The sequence below is a fragment of the Leptinotarsa decemlineata genome, unplaced genomic scaffold (genome assembly GCF_025532065.1).
Source record: "Leptinotarsa decemlineata unplaced genomic scaffold, Ldec_3_MD MMD2_tig00000218_RagTag_RagTag, whole genome shotgun sequence".
Taxonomy (NCBI): Eukaryota; Metazoa; Arthropoda; class Insecta; order Coleoptera; family Chrysomelidae; genus Leptinotarsa; species Leptinotarsa decemlineata.
Genome location: NW_027412545.1, coordinates 1,826,189 through 1,846,659, shown reverse-complemented (window position 1 = coordinate 1,846,659; position 20,471 = coordinate 1,826,189). Strand labels below are relative to the sequence as shown.

The window sequence follows — 20,471 nt, the reverse complement described above, 5'->3', positions numbered from 1 at the left end:
TATTTCATCCCACTGTTGATTGCTCATCTATGTGAATATATTCATATGGATATATGTGAGTTTAAAATGGTGAATTATTATCAAGTCCTTACCTGAGCAGGCATAACTTCAGCGTTAGTGCCTGAAATATTAATTCCTGCATACAAGCAACACCTATAATGTGCTTCCACAATATCACGAGCGTACACTTTATTAGCACCAACACCACAATAATAAGGTCCTTGAGGTCCTGGGAATCCATTTTTGGGCCATCCTAGAGGGCGGAGGTCCATATCGAGTAACGTGTATTCCTGTTCTATGCCAAACCATGGTTCAGTATCCTTGGCGGCCTCCATTGCCTGTAAACAACCCACCCTCTTGTTCGTATCTGCTGGTTTCCTATTGTATTTGTATGCATCACACATAACTAATTTGTTGTTGCCTCTCAGGAAAGGATCGTTATAGATAGCTACGGGAGTTATGAATACGTCAGAATTTGATCCTTCCGCTTGTCCTGTGGAACTACCGTCGAAATTCCATATCGGAAGTTCTGAAATTGAGAAAAGGAAATTCTTTTCAAAAAGAGAGCTGAAAACTATTTATAATTTATGAATTTTTCAATTGAAAAACCAACATTTTTAGGAGATATTAGTTTTGGGAAAATCTTTTTGGCTTTCCGCTTCTCCATCATTGAAAAAAAACTGTGTTTGTTCAATGATGGAAAAGTAGAAACCCAAACTGAAATGTTACTTTTCAATTCTGTTCAGTTATGAATAAGAAATAGTGCTAACAAAACTGTTTCGTCAATAAATCAACCAAAATTTCGAACAGTATTCAATGAATCTTTACAGCATAGATCCTATGGGCGACGGATCAACGAATGCGTGTTTTCCAAATTGCTTAATTGATAATCTGCATAAATATATTCCTGCTAATTTTCACATTTCAGAAATGAATGATAAGGACATGCCAATATGCAGGTTGTACTACGACAGCTGCTTTTCTAATGGACTTGAATGTTCCGAATAGAACTTTGATATGTAATGTAATGAAATGAAAATTAAATAGTCTACTCGATCAATTGAAATGAAAAATTGTTTCAACCAATTACCTTTATTGTATTATGTATTGTGTATTGTCATTTCCTATTTATGATGATATCAAATAGCGCTTTTTCCATACATGGGTAATCAACACTCGGTATAATTTTTTCCTAGTTTTTTAAATGGAACATATTGTAAAGCAGACTCTACCAGAATCAATGAGTTTTCAGAATATATAGGGTTTGAATACTTGATTTCTATCGAAAATGCATCTGATTCTTGAAAGAATGGAAAATTCGTTAAATGATATAAAAGTGAACATCCACTTTGAACTAAGCACAAATTAAATCTATCTTTTCGGAATGCAATTAATGCTTATCTTGTTATGAAGGAAATGTATAAGGAAATGAAGCCTGGAGATATAGCAGTCCCTCCAGGAAGGTATCAGTTGCCATTTCTCTTGTACAGTTTACGACATCATTCTCTTTCTTCCGCATTCTATTTACTCCTTGTGTGTTACAGTTTCTGTTTCTTGGAACCCTCTCTATCGAGAAATCTCGGGTCGTACATTTCCTGAATCAGAATATCGAATTGCATGCACTGGTTGGAGGCAACTTATGTAACATCTACTCAGAATTCAGATCATATCAATTACATCAAATAATCCTTGGAACATTTAACAGTTATAAGAATTCTCAACATATATGATGAACGTGGAAGCGGATGAAAATTAGCGATGATCTTGTAAACTGATCAGAATCTTCACTTAGCTACAACTGATACACTTCTGGAAAGACTACAATATCGCCAAACCCAATTTGCTCAGATTTCTGCTGTCTGGAGATACGTACGTAAGGTCCTACTGTACGAAACCAACAAAACACTAGAGAGAAGTTTTCTATTTTATCACAAATTGAATTGAAATTAGTCTTAATTTATTCGTAACCCAATATAGAAGACTATTTGTTGCCGGCAGCTTCGCCCACGTAGAATTTGGTTTGTCCTGATTACCTTTCTCGATGCTCATTTACGCTATATAAAGAACCTACCTGCATATTTCAATATTCTAGGTTCAGTAGCTTCGGCTGTACGTTAATATAGCAGCGGCCAATAGCTAGTTATTTATATTTTCACTAACAAAAATACAGTAACTAAAAAAATTTGACACCTCCACTAAGTAATGAGTAGCTTCGAGGATCGAATTATGTTACCTATAAAGAAATTCGCAAAACTAACGCAACCGTCAACGACGTACGCCCTCACGCGCCTGCCTGCGTTCGGGTTGCGTTCTCGACGATGTCGCTTCATTGCTTAGCCGCCCCTCAACCCCCGCGCATCGTCCCCCGTCGTCTTACACTAGACGCGACGCGTAACGGCTTACTGCGTTGCGTTAAGTTAATCTTATCGTGATAACTTTTTAACGATTCGTCTGTATTAAATACTTTAAACGACAATTATATCAATTTTTATGAGAATTTGGCAGATATTCTGAATTGTGCATTGTAAAAAAGTATCCAATTTAATTATATTTATGGTTCAGTATTTTGCATATAGTGACTACAACATAAGAAGTAGATATATGCTATCGTGGACTTTTATTCAGAACTACTTATGGTACATTATCTGCATGTAACTCCATCGGTATAGGCAGCGCACTCCAAGATAGCTCTCAGGGAGCAAGACTTTTTCGGGCTTACTTAATACTTATCGTTATTTTATGACCAAAATTACACAAAACCTTTGTAAATTGTAGCCTATATGTCGATTTGGCGTGAAAGAGCTACAAACATACATACTTTGAACATCTTTTGTGGATTTGTGTTTTTTAAATTGGTTAAATTGGTTTTGTTACCTGTTTCTTCTAGCACAATGAACAAAAAAATCGTTATTTCTTCAATTTAACGACTTTTTCATAGTAACATCAAGAATCGGATACATTTTCGGTAAGATCTGAAAGCTTATAGTAGTCACAGTTCTGTTCTGGTATAGCCTTGTGTACAGTTTGTTCCCTTTTAAAAAACTGAGAAAAAAGTGATTAAGAGTTTTGATTACCTCTGTAGGAAAAAGCGCCACAAAGTAAATTTTTGATAATAAATAAAAATGTGAATGAATCCATTTTGTGACATAAGTCTTACCATAACTTTTGAACTACTAAAATTTCAAGACCCTGAATTCAAATTCATGTAGCAATGCATCTAACTATTTGTGGTTGTCGCATATCTGCTCAAAGCGTATCCATGACGTCTGAATAATGAAACTGAAAAATTAATATTACGAATGCCCTTGAACTGAATAAAACGGTAAAAATATTCACATGTTTGAAACCTGAGAGTTTCGATAACCATAAAACAATTTCAACTAATTTGGTGGGTCATTGGCGAAATTATTGTGCATTTCATCAGTTCGGACTTCCATTGTCTGAAACGATATAAATTGATTCGAAATCCCTGAAAGAATCTGTAAACAAAGATTAGCTGTAAAAACAATTTTATCAAACAAAAAACTGAAATTACAGTTATCACACAAAGACGATTGTGCAATCGAAACGTCGTGAAGTACCTTGGTTTGAAATCTTTTAATTTTATATTTTTGATTTTCATTTCTTGTTAATGGTTTTTAAATTTTTTCAGCTCGTGTAAATAGTTCAATTTTTTGTTTTTTTGTTTGTTGCTTGTACGTTATTTCATTGTAATTTAAGTTTTTTGCTTGATAAAATTGTTTTTTCAGCTAATCTTTTTTTTACAGATTCTTTCAGGGATTTCAAATCAATTTGTATCATATTAGACAATGGAAGTCCGAACTGATGAAATACACCACGAAACATTGTCAACCATCTCCAAACAGGCGAAATTATTATTTCAACTTCAAATTGAATGATGATATGAATCAAAAAAGTCAGCAGACAGTTGTCTGGCTAAGATTTTTGCCGCCTTAGGATAATCAAATATAATTTTGAGATCGTCTATCAGATCTTCTGACCACAATTCCTTCATGGATTACATTATGCTTCGATTGTTCGTTAGTATTTAGAATAATATTTTCTATGAAAAGTTGCTTTTTTATACTGTGATGGCCATTACGATGATGAATCGTTGTTTCCTTTTCGATTGACTTTTGAAATTTTAATGCGTGTTGAGCTCAATTGTTTGAAAAATCGCTTTGAACTTACCTTCGGGTTTCAATGGTACGAAATCCAAAGTGCGTGTTTTACACCTCACATTTTCACCCGTACCGTCAATCCAAATATACGTCGCCTGGCACTTTCCATCTGGAATGGGCAATGTCAAATAATGCTGAATAAGCGTTTTATCCAAAGCGGCGTTCGGCGAATTTTCCAACATTTTTGCCATAATGAACTGAAACATTAAAATATAAATATAAATTGATGAATGTAGCCGATACTTCGTGGTAGGAGAAATAAAACTTCCTTTGTTTTTATACTACTTGCATTTGTAACTAACGTTACTGCAGTTTCGTCCTTTGAGGAAATTTTGAAACGAAGAGAATCAACTTCAAACTTATTCGTTTGAAAATGTCCTTATTGGGCGAAACTGCAGTAACGTTAGTTACAAATGTGACTGTTTTAGAAATATTTTGAAATATTTGAAAATTCAACTAAAATAAACACGGACAAGTGAAATATCACCCTACACAGCAAAAAGCGATAGTTCAGAAATAGAAAAAATGACAGTTTTAATGGTAAACCAGGGCAAGGAAAAATGTATAACATGTTTGAAACAAGTATCACAGTAAAATAAACTGCACTATGTGTTTCGAGTTAGAGAAACAGATTGATTTTTCAGACCTATCCCTTACAGATACAATCATCATAAATGTATTCAGAAAATCGAGATATGCATACATTAAAATCCCAAGTGATTCTTTCTACCGCGACAGTCATAAATTAGCACCCTACGATTCAATGTTACACAGATTATTCTCATTACCTTTAGTTACTTACAATCTAGAAAAAGAAATTGAAATATAGTATACACATGGGACATAATAATGGTTTCAACTCAGACACAATCCAAAAGTTAATCAGAAATCAAAGCCTCAAATTTACGTACAGACTAATGTACCCCCAGATCAAACAACCTGAAATCAAGAAATTTGCAATTTAAACATATTTTGGTGAGAGAACAGGGACAGTTGAGGGATTAAAAAAACAAAGTACCATACAGGCCACATGCCATGTTATCCAATTTCCTTTTCAATGCCAAAGATGAAGTGGACAAGATGGAGAAATCTGAAGTTTATAAGATCATGTCCAGAGTGTAATAGTGTTTATATGAGACAATGTGGCCAAAATGTCTCAAAACGGTATGCTGAACATACAAGGTCCTGCAGACTACGTAAAAATGATTCGCGTTTTCAAACCATTCCTGGATTAGGTTACGTTAGGTCCAAGGTGAATGGGTCTATTCGACCCTCAACCGCAACCCGCAAGGGTTCATTGTGGCTCACACCTATTCACAGTCGATCAAATAAACTCAGCTCTGCCGAACTCTAAAAACCTGATTCGGTCCCCAGCGGGGCAGGCACAAAGTATGTGCTCTGCTGTTTAATCATTTTCCAAACAGCGACGACACACACTGTCTTCCGAATGTCTGCGTCTCTGCATATGATGATGCAATGACAGTGATCTGTAAGAAGGCCTGTTAGACATCGTAGTTCATCCCTACTGTAGTCCAACAAGTGTTTAGTATCAAGCTTCGAAGGGTGAATAAACGCCTTGGAGTCAGCCAATTCTGGAAGATTCTTCCAGAGGTCCATAAATCTTCTTGTGTCATCCAGGTGTTCAATGTATGTTTGGCAGAGCCTAAAGCGATGCCATTGACAGGTTCTGGTCCGATGAAACTGCTTGAAGCACCCTCATTTGCCAGGGAGTCAGCAGCCTTATTGCCTTCCAGGCCAGTATGGCCAGGAATCCAGACAATCTGTTAAGTCTTCCTATCGAGAAGAGTTGTTTTTGGCAATTTGCTGCTAATTTAGACTTTGTTCGGTAGGAACCAAGAGCTTCCAACGCCGTTTGATTGTCCGAGAATATTTTTATAGACTTGTGTATGAAGATGGATTCTTCCAATCTCTCCGCACACAATTCAATAGTGTAAATTTCCGCTAGAAATACAGTCGCATAAAATCCTAGACAGGTTAATATCTCTGTCCTAGGTCTGTGACTTAAAACACCCGCACCAGAACCGGAAGGTGTTTTTGATCCATCTGTGAAACTGCTATCTGCTCTTAATATTTCCTTCTCCCGACCATTTGTGGGAATGCAATCACAAGTTTCTGAATCTGAACGATACGGAAGTTTTGCACTATGCAAGCAAGAATTGGAAACACAGTTATTTGGAATTTTTGGAAATTCATAATGATGTGTATCGTGGATGTAACCCTGCTAGATGACCAAATCGACCTAGTATATTCGCCGGTCTTCAGATCAGCTTACCCATATTGTCAAAAGTAAACAAAATTCGGGTAATATGTTAAGTCAAGGACCGTATGTTATTGCCTACAGTAGTGTAAAAATATACAGCGTGACTCACGGTCGATGGTAGGTTAGACGTTTCTGGAAAACGCAAAGCATGATTTTTCTGAAAATTTCACCTCCCACATTTCCTCAATTGTTCTATCGATCTAGAATATTTTCAGCATTGCGGCGTTGCCAATTCCATCAAAAAGTCCTAGCAACTTTATTTTTTTAAATGGAACACCCCGTATATTAATACATTTTTGGAATCGATATGGTATTTCAATACTTTTTTGTTGATAATATTCTATACCTATCCCTATCTGTTTTTGAGATAAAAAATAAATTGGTCCAAAACCAATATGTCCAAAACATAGCCTTAATTGAAATTAAGTACCTACATCAGTACTCTCAATTCATGAAAAGTTGATATTCTGATGATTGTTTGGACAAACTCGAGAGATTCAAATAACACCAAGAAATCGACTCCATATAATACAGGGCGTGCTAAAATTACTATTATTTCCATTGTGCATAAAAGTAGTCAAAATTTCATTTTTTCAAATGAAACCCCCTGTATATTACTTCAATATGATATATCATGTCCCTATACCTAAATCGTCAAGTTTTCTCTCGAAGTCGCTTCTTCTAGAAACATTTTTTTTTTAGAATTTGGATATAGGTAGCAGTGGAATTATCAAGCTTATAGCGGTTCGGTTACTTTTATAAGTAATTAACAAAGAGTTATCGACGGTGTTTCGAATCATCTTCCAAAATGAATGCAAATATCGATTATGAAATTTATTATACACATGAACAAAGTGATCAAAACATTGTCAGAACGTGTAAAAAATTCAACCAAATGTATCCTGAATTAACACCAATGAACGAGAGGAAGTTTGTAAGGTTACAAAATAATTTCCTTAACTATGGCTCAAAGTTTCCAGGGAACAACTTTACCAAAAATCAGTCATTTCTAGGTAAAAAGTAAGATTTTGTGGGCTAATGTGAAACTACAGACAATAACAGAATAGAATATATGCTAACTGGTAGATATTCGCGGGTGATTTTAACTGGAATGAGTTCCTTTATATAAAAAGATGTAATTGAACTCGTCAACTGTGGGACGGAGTTGAATGAGAATCAAAATAGAAAATTCTTAGATTCGACGAAATCAATTGAAGTCGGACAAAAATGTAAACAACACATTACTTTGGGCAGCATTCTTCTTGAAGTGAAACGAACATTACTAATAAATAAACTTTGGTAGAATAAATATACAACAAAAATATAACAAAAGGTTTTGAATGAAAAAAGTTCTGTTGTACGTAAGAAAATAGAGTCAAATCTCTTTCGAAAATGACATGATTGAATTTTTTTTGTATACGAGTACGAGTCAGTCGTGAACAGTTGTGATATAAGATGAATGATGTTATATTATATAGTGACGACGTCAAAGATTACATAATATACGCAATCTTCGAAAGTCCACAGAACGAGCTCTGATTTTGATATTGGTTAAACGAGTATTGTATCATTGGAATACAGAAACCTTTTGAAGTCGGGACATAATTATTTATATTGTTTAAACAATATGTAACATTTTTATATAAACAAATAGTTTTGCGAGACTTCAATTATTTTTTTGCATGTTAATTAGTAAAACAACATTACATCAGATATTTACATAATAACTATGGCACCAACGTTGAAGTTGTTTTCGACGGATTTGATAATAATGAAACTAGAGCGTCTAAGAGAAATCGTGGATATATTGGTTATACTTTAATTGATTATTTGGAGAACATATCTTTAAAAAAAAAAAATAAAAAAAAACAGCTGCTGGTTGCTTCATTTCGATTGATTTTAAATAGCTGGCAAGTTGTTGAACTTTTTATAATGTTATTTTGCTGAGTTGTTTGTTGGAGGTAATGAACTGAGTTGTATAGTGTTTTCAGAGTTATATCAAATTGACAATACATTCCTGAATGACAAAACCAGGCTGCAGCAACTAAAGTTGATTATTATAAATACTTGCTCCTTTGTTTGAAAGTAAATACACTGCGACTTTGTTTGTGAATGGTTAACAATGATTCACTTCAATCCCTGTGGAAAACCTATCTACTCACTGGTTTTTATCTTTCAGGGTCAAGTTGTCGATTCTATGTCTCTGAAAACATAAATTTTCGATAGCATTCGTTGTAAAAATATGATTATTTTCTTCACTTGGTTCTTCAACTTCGAAAGTTTCAGGTGCTTCATGTAACTTTCTTAATATTTATGACAGATTTTGTATAAGCATTTCATTATAAAAAGCGAATGTATATAGTATTGCACTAGTGCTACTAGTGTATATAGTATTGCACCTAGTGCAATACTATATACATAGTGAAGTTAGTTTATTTTCAAAAACTTGTTGTTAGGCATTATTTATGAGTGGGTGAAAAAACTTTCTCAATAACGGGAGCCAAATCCATAAATAACATTAAGACAACAATTATCCTCTGTTACAACGATTATCATCACTTTCTGTTTGATCACAATCAATATTGTTTTGGGTCAATTTTTGCAGAGACAACTAAAACACCTATTTTTATTTCTCTTTAGATGTATTCAGATGTATTTATTCTTAAACACTTTCGATTTTCCTTATACGTTTCAGTTCCATATGTATCATAGTATTATTCTCATTATATAAATATATAATGTACTAATTGATGATTTACGAAGAATTTTTCGAAAAAAGCCACGCAAAAACATAAATGTCTTACAAACATCATAAATCATTCTATGCTTCTCAAAAGTTTTCTGATATAAAAAACAAAATTTTAGAGAAGTCATCAAATTCACAGTTGTTTTTGAGGAATTCTACGGAATATCCTTTTTTGGTGAAAACTTTGTGATTTTGTTGGTGAAATCAAGATAAAATGAGATAAAACGAACAACTTCATTATTTTTCGATAATCACTATACCAAATCTGAATCAGATTATAGTTATAATTGAAGTCAAACTGACAGTTTTCTATTCTCGAGAAAAAATCATTATAAATCACATATCTGGTGAAATGGCCGATAAAGAGACCAACAAAAAACTAGCAACAATATCGTGACAATTATATTCAAATGACAATTGTGGTTATGAGTAACCTTGCACATTCAAAACGCGTGAGACGAGGTTTGCTGCTCGCTAGAATTTTGATACGCTCCGTCAAAACAAAATAAAATTCAACACGTGATAAACGTGTGTTCGGCGACCTATTTTTTAAATTTTACACCAGCTACGCGACTTAGGAATATCCTGATTCAAGTATCATGGTAATTTGCGAGTAAATATTTATATTATCTCAAAAAGATTGATGGAAATACTACTTTGTAGTTTGAAACGAGTGAAAATTCCACTTTTAATTTTTTTCTTTATCGAGCGATAACTTTGCCAAAACTTATTTGTCACTGCTGGGTGAATCACAACTTCAGAACATATTCTTGGAATATCATGACAATATACTAAGACACTCGTAAGTTACAACAAAGATGGTGTCAAAAAATTAATTGTTTTCAACATTGAATTTTTCTACTAAATATTTTAATTGATTATTTCAACGATTAGTTGACCTGTGGCCATCTCCATTGGAAGTATTCAGAAGCTTATCTCGTCACCTAATTTTCTACAAAATTACAAAATTGTATCTATGAAATAACACCGTCTCCTTCGTTTTCAAGCTTTGAAGCTTCTGTTATATCTGCCGAATTACTATTTGACAAAACAGAATAACCATTCAACAATTTTTCAGAGAGCAGCAAGGGCGGCTTTACCTTTAGTGCAGGGCGTGCGTACACCCAGGCGTGTCTTTACTGACACGCCTGAAGAAGCCATTGTATGGCAAAACACGTGTTGCGTTTTCGTAAAATTGTTTAGTGTAAATCTCACAATAAAATGTTTTTTAAATACGTTAAAAAATGCATGATTTGTTTCAGCTTGTGTATGTGTGTAGATACCAATGAAAAGTCCATATCAACTGAAATGGACATGTGAAATTGAAGAAACTGTTGATACATTCCTAACTGAAAATCTTGAGAGGAGGCTAAAAATTGACTCAGTCTATACTGACTTTTCCAAAGCCTTTCATGGAGTCAACCACGGCCTACTTATATCTAAAATTCAAGCAAGTAATCAATAGCTTCTTAAATGGTCTGTAAAACACGTAGATATAACATCTACGCCCATTCAAGTTCCATCAGGGGTACCGCAGAGATCCCACATGGGACCACTGCTGTTCAACTTGTTTGTATCAGACATAGAGTTTGTTTTCGAATATTTAGAATTTCTTGTGTTTGCTGATGATCTCAAACACGTTATCGAGCAATTACTTGCCGGGAAGATGCTGAATTAGTTCAAAAAGATTTCGAAGCCTTTTCCATGTGGTGTAGGAATAATTTGTTAGAGGTAAACATTGATAAGTGTCAAATCCCTACGTTCGCTAAGATTAGAAGTCCAATATTCTTTCAATTTCAATATTTCTCTTGAAAGAGAAACATTTATTTGCGATCTGGGAGTTAAATAGCGAAACCAATTTTAATCAAGTATCAGAAATTTTGGAAAAAAGTCTCAAAATGCTGGGTTTCGTGTTGAGAATTTCTACTGATTTTTCAATTAAAACAAAAAAGATTTTATATTGTGCTTTCGTAAGATCCATTCTTGCATATTGTTCGGTTATATGGGACCCATACTATAATGTAAATATCGATATGATTAGATTGAGAATGTTCGATAGAAATTCTCAACGTTGGTATTCAACGAAATGAATATGCGTACAGTCAAGTCTTAACCAAGTTAAATATAAAATCATTGGAAGATAGGAGAATTTCTATGAACTTGAGTTTCCTCTTCAAATCAATCAAATAGTGAGATGAACTGCCCAGAACTACTTCAACTAATACTTTTTCATATTAAGCAAAACGATACGAGAAATCCTGACATTTTTCATATACATTTTTTCCATATCAATTATGCTTTGAACAGTCCGATGCCTCGTATTTTGATAACTTAATAATAATAACATAATAACTTAAATCTGAATTGAAGGGGTTATATTTTTAGGAGTGATTAATTTTTTGGGAAAGGAAGTTTTTGGCTTTCTACTACTCCATCTGATATAAAAAAAATGGAGTAGTAGAAAGCCAAAAACTTTCTTTCCCAAAAAACTTAAATCTGTTTAATGTATCACTTCAGGTTTTTAAAAATCAATTGAAAAGACTATAGCGTTTTCGAAACTTTTCTTACCTTACCATTTTCTTTGTAAGTACCAGATTTGTTACATCTTTTTTCTTATAAGTACCAGAATTGTTTCATCTTTTAGTAATATAGTCACTAGACATAAAGATTAATCAATATTTGGTATTGCACACTTTGCTAAATGTTTTGTAAATTGTAAATTGTAATGTAGACATCAGACATGAGCATTCAAAAATACTTTATAGTTCACCACACTTTGTTAAATATGTTTTTGTAAATTGGCTTTGCCGTTGAATAAATGAATAAATAATACCGTTACAATAAGTTCTATGCGTTGTTTAGGTTATTTGAAAAACATTTTTTGTGAGTCCAATAACTTTTATTTATATTAAATTTCAACGATTCGTTTTGTTTGTTTTATTTATTAAGATCAAATCTGCTACGTAAACACCATCACACGATGTACACCAACCTTTTGTCGTTTGTATATACAACGTATATAGTCATGACATTTCATTGAGTTGTAAACAAAGAATTGCGAAAAACTGCGGTCAGGTTATCACGTGCCTGACTAGGAAGTGTTTCGAATGAATTCTGGGATATAATAGTAATTAAATCAACAGCTGTTAATCATTAACAACCTGTGACATTGAACACAAAGTCACGGGGAATGGGAAATTTTATGAGAAACATTTTGATGTCGATAAGAGAATGATAGAAAATTATTTCTTTGTAGGCCATATATAGATATTGTTTTAAGGCGAAAAATAACCATTTATACTTGCAAAAAAAGATTTTCGAGGATGGAAATTTCAGAAACAGTTGGAAACGTGTGTTTCTACATATCAGATAAATTGAAACCTCTATACGATTCATAACAAAGTACGCCACATTTAGAATTATAAAGCACTGAAACACACATATATCTGGAGAATTTGCATATTAACTAATTGATATGTATTGTATGCTATTGAAATATTTGCAATGAGAAATTACATTACAAGACAGATTTAAATTTATAGATGCATTCCGTTTTTCAATTCAAAAGTTAAGTCGACGGTGAGTTGAATAATTGCGAAAAATTGAATTTTACGGAAGAAGGTTTTTGTTGTGAAATGTGTAAATTAAAAGTTTGTACAAATAAATGTAGGTAAAAGTCAGAAGACCTTTGTTTTTGAGGTAACTTCTGCAGCATTGTGGATAGAACAACCAAAAAATGAGGCGAACAAGTATTTTCTGTGCCAGAAACATTATGTTGCTATTGTCACCTATAAGAATAGTTAGATCTGCTTCTTTCGGAGGTAGTTATATTTTACTGACGAACGCATTCCAATCAAAATATTTTGATCAAACTTCATAATTTTATCTCTCTGGGAATGCTGTCATTGCTACTCAAAATCTGTACAAAATGTGAGAGAAAATCATTTAAGAAAATATATACGCATAGTTAATAAAGGTTACAAGAGATAACTAATTCCTAAAACAGGCATTTGCAACCCTATGTTATAAAAATATCAAATATCAATGGAAGTGAAATTATGAAGTTTGATCGAAATATTTCGATGGTAAAAACAAAATATCATCTATACTGAAAGGTGTATACTCAGCTGATCTCATTGATGATAATATTAGAATATCAAGACAGGTACAATTATACTGTTCCATCGAAATATTTCAACGGGCATTGGTCAGCAGAATAATATGAAAAATTAATTGAACAAAATACCCCCAAAAAAGGCAGTTTCAACTTTTTTCAAAGGCGGCATAACGAGAGAGATGAAATTTTGAACTTCGATAAAAAAAATCAATGGAGAACCTCCTTCATTTGGTCAGCAAATTATTCACACTATAAATTGCAGATGAGTAGCTTGAATCTACTATAACATATCGATTTCGCCTCTTCTCACTCCTCTGGAATGAGGAAATATTTGTTACGAATGTTCATGTAACATGTGGTGTTCAGGTATCAATAATTCCAACTCATTGGTAGCTATAAAAGCGGAATTCACCTTGTAGAATTTTTTTATTCTCGAAAAAAATCGAAAAAGTAAGCTGTGTATTGTATTGGATGATGTTCTTGTATAAAGATGCGTATTCACTAAAAAAGCGAGCACGAGCGAACAAGAGCGAACAATAATGAACGAGCATTCTGCATCAATAATCGTCTGGTGAGTACGGGCTAGCGAGCGAGCGAACGTATGCTTGTTCGCGTTCAGAAAAGATCGAGAGGAAGGCGGTACGTCAAAAGGTGCTCGCACAAGGTAGATGGATCAACTACGACTACGAACTTGAAGATATTCGCTCTGGTGTGGACGAAACATCAATATGTCGAGCAAACATGAGCGAACACTAGCAAACATACACGAATGCTCGCTCATTCTCGCTCGTGCTCGCTTTTTTGGTGAATACGCACCTAAATGTTTGTTTCTGAGTTTGTTTCAGTTTGGAGTTATTGGATATGCGAGAGTGTATAGTTCGCACGACCTGAACACAAAGATAATGGTTCAAGTCTCTCAGCAGAAATATTGTATAATTGATTTATAGGTACTTATTGAAATTAGATACAATCGAACCTAAAAAAATGACGTTGGCGCGCTCCATGTAAAGACTTGTGACGTCAACACATCAGAAAGAGTTTTGATGCGATGTTAATTTAGAAGGCTACTTACTGATATAAATGATCAGCTATCGCTACATCTTCTTCATATGGAAGTTCAATATATCTCTATGTACCAATAATCAATAATCATCCCCTTCATAAAATTGTAGAACTCAAAATCGTTTTTATTTGAAATGTCGAATATTCATTCATAATTATAACCAACAGATCTATTAGAATTGGAGTAGATTTACTTGTATTATCATAGAAAGTACTATTGATGCTATACAATTACCACAGAAAAGTTTACAAATCATTTCATGCAGTGAAAGAATGACTGTGTATACTTTAGCAAAGTAGGCAATAAACCGTTTATATTGTTTCACTTCAAATATTGGCACAGAGTCGTATTCAGTTTTGCAACCACTTGCATGAGATTAGCTAGCGCAACGCATTTATAATAACTTTTTAATAATTATACTGTCGGTTTTTTTATCATCATTATGTTATGGAAACAAATCGTCTTCAATGAACAAATGAGAAATATTTTCAATACTATTTTATTATTCAGTAAAACAGAATGTTTTTCTACTTCAGCTCTCCATGGAACTCTGAATTTGAGTATTTGAAAATATGTTTTCTGTCATTCAACTAATTTTTCTGATAAATCTTGAGTAACAAGAGTAACACAAATTTAATACATTTGACAATTATGAAGAAGTCGCTATATTATAGCGACTGGGTATATTATACCCACTGAATACTGTCTCTTATAAGTACACAGGTAAATTTGAAAGAATTTGTGGTTATCTTCTTAATCGGGTATATCTGAATTGCGCATACAAAAATGATTATCTCTCTGGTAGAAGATACTTCTATACCTGGTACACTTTCCCGGGTCAGAAATTACAAATCTAACACCGGAGTCCTGGGCGAATTCAAAACTGGAGACCCCCAAAAGGGCATCCAGGGAGGACTGGCAAATGATAAAGAAGGTTTTCTGATTGATTCGGCCGTTACTTGATGAAAATTCATAGGTGATCATAATTGAACAGGTACGTAGTTCAGGTAATTTTTGGAGGTAGTCTCAATTATGGTTACCTGTAGTATATAAATATTAATGTTAAGAACAACTAGAAGTATAAATCACTTGAATATGTGATATATATTTTTCAAATACAGTTTGTGGAGATCAAATCGTCAGGTGTAGTTTTTGAGATAAAGAAGGTGATAGATCTGAAGAAAATTAAATGGGTTGTGAACTCATTTCAACCTTATAAGTCGCCGGGACCTGATGGCATATACCCAGTAATGCTTCAAAAGGGACCGGAACGAGACTCATGGAATGGGTGTCATGAGAAGATGGGAGAATAAACGCAATGAGCCCAAGAGGCTGCAGTGTTTTCTGGAGACTTGGACTAAATGGACCAGTCAGACAGCTCCCAAGGTACCAAAAAAAAATGATGACTATAGGTTGGGTTTATTGGATGGGGTAGTTTCATTTCTGTTAACTTCAACTTCGTAGGCTGGATTGAGTTAATGTTAAATTGGTTTTAGAAAATTTGACAAAGGTAAACAACAAGGTCACATTCCAAACAGCTCATTGTTTACCGTTTCACGAAACATCCTGTTGACATTTTCGGAAACTTGCACGAGAAAATTTCTCGGGAATTTCTACACGAAATCATTAATTTGAATCGGAAACTGAACGAATGCCCTGTTATATATACCTAATATACAAGTTTTACAGTTGGGAATTAGTTTTTTCATCTCCTGAAGACGCCAAATTGGATGGTAAAACGCGCGTCGAGAAAAGTATTGAAGTTTTGGTGATTGGGAAAGGTGCCTGTTTCCCGTTCGTATAATGTACAGTATGTACACAATATGAATGACAGCTCTTTTATAATCGAAATGATCAAGTTGACAAAATTTCACTTGCTATTCACAATTTACGGATAATTTTCACCTGTCTATCATAATCATTAAAAGCTGTATGAGTAATGAAAATGAATAAAATTATCACAAGATATGAATTGATTGATCTATATAAAACTGAAACATTCTTGTTATGATATTTATATATAATGTAATCACAAAACACAGTTGAATTTTCACAGATTACCATCTTGAGCAGGTTTCCGAAAAAGTATCAGAACGAATCACATTTGAATCGGCAAATACTCTTTTCACATTTAGCTGCCAATAGGTAATTATTGATTGGCAATTATTATCAATGAAATTCTTATTTGACAGGAGAAAAATAAAACATACTGAATGAGTTTTATTTTATTTCATATTCACATAACTGTTGATTATAAAAAGCTGATTGAAAATGAATAAAATTATCATAACATATGAATTGATTGATCTATATGTAAGTGGAACATAATGTAAACACAAAACAAGGCTAAATTTCCACAAATTACAATCGAACTTTTTAGCTGTGACAAGAAAAAAATTAATGCGAATGGGTAAATACTTTTCTCATATTCAGCTTCTAATACTTGATTATTCATTGGCAATTCTTGATGAAGTTTTTGAAACGAGAAAAATATAAGTGAGAGAATAAATTATCTGTCATTTCATATCCCCAGACCTTCATTCTCTTCTCACCTTTTATAGCAGGGGAGCCCACGATGCAAAATGGGGATTTACTCGAGCGTCATAGAGACCTATTAGGTTGCAAAGCTTAGAAGATAAGAAGGAAAAAATGTTATATAATATATACCTTTTCATCGGTGGGGGAAGCTGCTATAGATTATTAAATATGTAACAAAAAACTGTTGCATGGACATACTCGAGCGCGTCACATATTGATACCATCAATGTCCTACATATTTTTGATAATGTTGGTATGTTAATCTGATCGTTTGCATGATATGGGTGGTTGTACGAAAGGGTTAAAAATGAAAAAAAAAAACTTAATCGAGCGCGTCAGATTTTCTAAGGGGGTGTTAAGTGCACGAAAAAAAAAGTTCTGACGATTTCGATCTGACGCAAACTCGCGGCCATTATTATAATGTGCAAAAAAATCGTCATTTTGAAATACTCAAGCGCGTCAGATTAAGATATATATGGTTCATCTTTATGTTTTAGACGCGCTGTCTCATAATCTGACGATTATCTAGAGGGATTCGCCTAATCTGTCAAAAAATTATTTTTTTAAATTACTTTTTTCAATCATTGAACTTAATTAATTGAAAAGCTCAGGAAATAGCATGCAAATAAATAAGTTTATGATTTTTAAGTAGAATACTTGTATTTATAAAACAGTAATTTTTAAAAAAAGCTCAAAAAAAATTTAATTTTTTTTTTACAACTTTGCTGCCCTCCCCTTTCTTTACGTCACTCTCAAATTGTCAGATTACTGGAATATACACTTTTTAGCACGTAATTAACTCACTCTACCTTAATCTGACGCGCTCAAGAATTTCTGATGATCAATTTTTTTTTACTAATCTGATCCTTTATCCTTCACGGGCGGCCTTATATATGGGGCTCATATTTGGTGGAGGTACTTAACCGGGTACAAGGTATCCCCCTGTATATTAATCTGCCGCGCTTCAGTAAATCCCGAAATCCCTGCTTGGGCTCCACTATTATTATGATTTGAAACTAAAAAATAAACCAGTATGACTGAGAGGTCAATCAGTTATCATTTCAATCGTTTTTCAAAATAATTAGTCAAACAAATGGTCTTATCTTCGTGAAATGAACATCCAACAAAAAAACTTTACCCCACAGTTAACGTCGGGAAACGCACGTCGAAAAGTATAACAGTTCTGGTGGAATAATATTTTCATGTGAGAAAGCTACAAGAACTTCTTACTTGGATATAATAAATTGGCACTGCTGCCTAAATTAATGACAGATAATGTTATTTATTATGTATCTACCGGGTATGGATATAAAAATAATTAAAATCTTCACGTAACTCGTCAGCAAAGGAAAACATTAAGAAGAATGGTGTAAAAAACTATCACTTGTCTGTAAAAAGGTTATTTATCATAATTACATGAAATTAGTTGAATAATCAATTTTGATGCAAAATTAATAACAATGGCACAAAATCCCTACTTCCCTACTAATATTATAAATGCGAATGTGAGTTTGTTTGTAACGGTTTCACGCGAAAACTATTCAACCGATCATCATGAAATTCTGTTCACATGTTCTTGGAGGTACCTATTAGAAGTAACGTAGGATAATTTTTATAAAAAAAAATATTTTTTATGTTAGATAAAAAAATTGTTTGTCAGAAAATCTCAAAATCTAGCTACTTTAACGTCATTCAGCATTCCAGTAATGAAGTTCCAACCAAAATCATTTATTTTGCTGTGAAATATATTTCAACATTTATGTTACAATTCAATAAAGCATATTTTGAATTTTCGAAACTTCATCGTATGTAATAATTTAAAAAAATTGATAATTCCAGCCAAGCATTAAAATACAGTTCTCATATTGATTTATTTCTATTGCACTGACACTTATTTAATGGCATAAATGCGAGCGTAGCCGCGGGTAAAGGCTCAGTATCTATATGAAACAAACCAGCTTTCTGAAAATATTTTTCATGAGATATCAGGTTCTGCCAAGAAGATAGATAGGAAACACAGACCTACAGAGTGACCACTTCTATCACCTGACCTTACTCTTTTATATCAACCAAAGGCAGTGTATTTGATGAGTTTCAGCTAATGTGGAAGAATCCAATAACTAGTACATGATCAACAGAAAATATCGTTTTCTTCTTTATCATCGAGTTCATAAAAAAATTGAGAATGAAGTATGGTTGTTACAAATAAAGTAGAAAAATCTACTTGAAATGATAGATACAATAAAACATTTTAGAAAAGAACATGAAAAGAAGGGGGTATTTTTGTAAACGAAGTTGAAGTTATTGAAATCGTGAAACAAAGGTTCTCCATTTTTTTGTATTAATACAAAAAAACTTCGTTTTGGTATAATGAAATGAACCTAACGTCATCTACTGTATGTATGAATATATTTGGATACAAAATAGTTTAAATTAATTTCCGAACGAATTCACTTTTCACTTAAAAATTAAAAACTCTAGTAATAAGTATTGAATAATTTGGAACTTTCTTGCTTAAAATTACCATTTTGTATCGACCCTCATCAACTGAACAAAACATTGAAAAACTCAATCAACAAAATATTTGAATTTGTTTTGCACTGAAACCTACTCCAAAATGTATCGAAAAGTTTCAATGTCATGAAGTTGGATTACAAACACAAGTACTCACCCTAGTTACACATTAAAAATACTGATCCACAGGCTGGTGAGCGACCTAACCTAACCGACGAAACAAAACAATTGATACAATGAAATATTATTCGTCATTTATATATTAACTGGGATGCTACTACACTTGAATACGTCACTAATTACATGAACAAATTCGAATTGTTAACGCAACTACATTGTGGAACAAATTCGAACTGGAGATAAGGTAATCACTCATCTTGGAGAGGGGTTTCCAATATCTTGCTGTCGCGTCGGCTTAATCGGCTTTCAACTGAACAGTATTCACATCGTTCGTGTTGTACTGATTTTTATTATATTCATAAAAAATGCATTCATAAAAAAATGATAAAACATAAAATAATGTAGTACTGACTTTTTTATGTTTTACGGTATGGTTGAAGTGAAACGTAAATTTTCCGTTTTCTCCATTCCCACTTTTCTGAGTTTTCGGCAATCTTAAAGAAAACCTCAAAAAATTACACTTTTTTGGAAAAAAATCTTTTGATTTCCACTCGATCAGTATATAGTGCGGACGTAAATAGTTACCCTTTTAAACGGGAGAAGATAACAAGGTCCGTCAAAATTTACGTGAAAAGGTATTATTTTCAGTTCTGATAAAAATTACAATAGTGTTGCATCACTTTTCTCCCAGAGGTCGCTACCAACTATTCGTTTGATAGCTATTTCAATTCTCTATCCAACAATTTCATTCATGAAAATTGAAAATTGAATCAGCCCTTACTTACAGATTGAATTCATTTAGAAAAACGTTCTCAGAAAGTTCATTCCACACAAACGCAATTCTCCAAATGACGTTCAACAGTGAAGTGAATATTTATTAATCCCTCAAGTCCAGACTGATGTTGATCAGG

The 20,471-nt window shown here is 33.3% G+C and overlaps 1 protein-coding gene across 4 annotated transcripts in view; it reads right to left on the bottom strand.

Moving 5' to 3' along the window:
* Positions 1 to 20,471, bottom strand: part of LOC111510538 (glutamine synthetase) — a 100,704-nt gene that overhangs the window by 11,782 nt on the left and 68,451 nt on the right. For 2 of the 4 annotated variants that reach the window (XM_074173227.1, XM_074173226.1), the window contains exons 2-3: positions 4,192 to 4,378; positions 93 to 529 (exon numbers count right to left, since the gene is read on the bottom strand). In XM_074173227.1, coding sequence (XP_074029328.1) covers positions 93 to 529; positions 4,192 to 4,372 — 618 coding nt within the window. In that variant the 5' untranslated portion in view covers positions 4,373 to 4,378. Of the gene's footprint in view, positions 1 to 92; positions 530 to 4,191; positions 4,388 to 19,597; positions 19,757 to 20,471 lie in introns of those variants that run through there. The other 2 variants (XM_074173225.1, XM_074173224.1) reach the window with 2 other exon arrangements.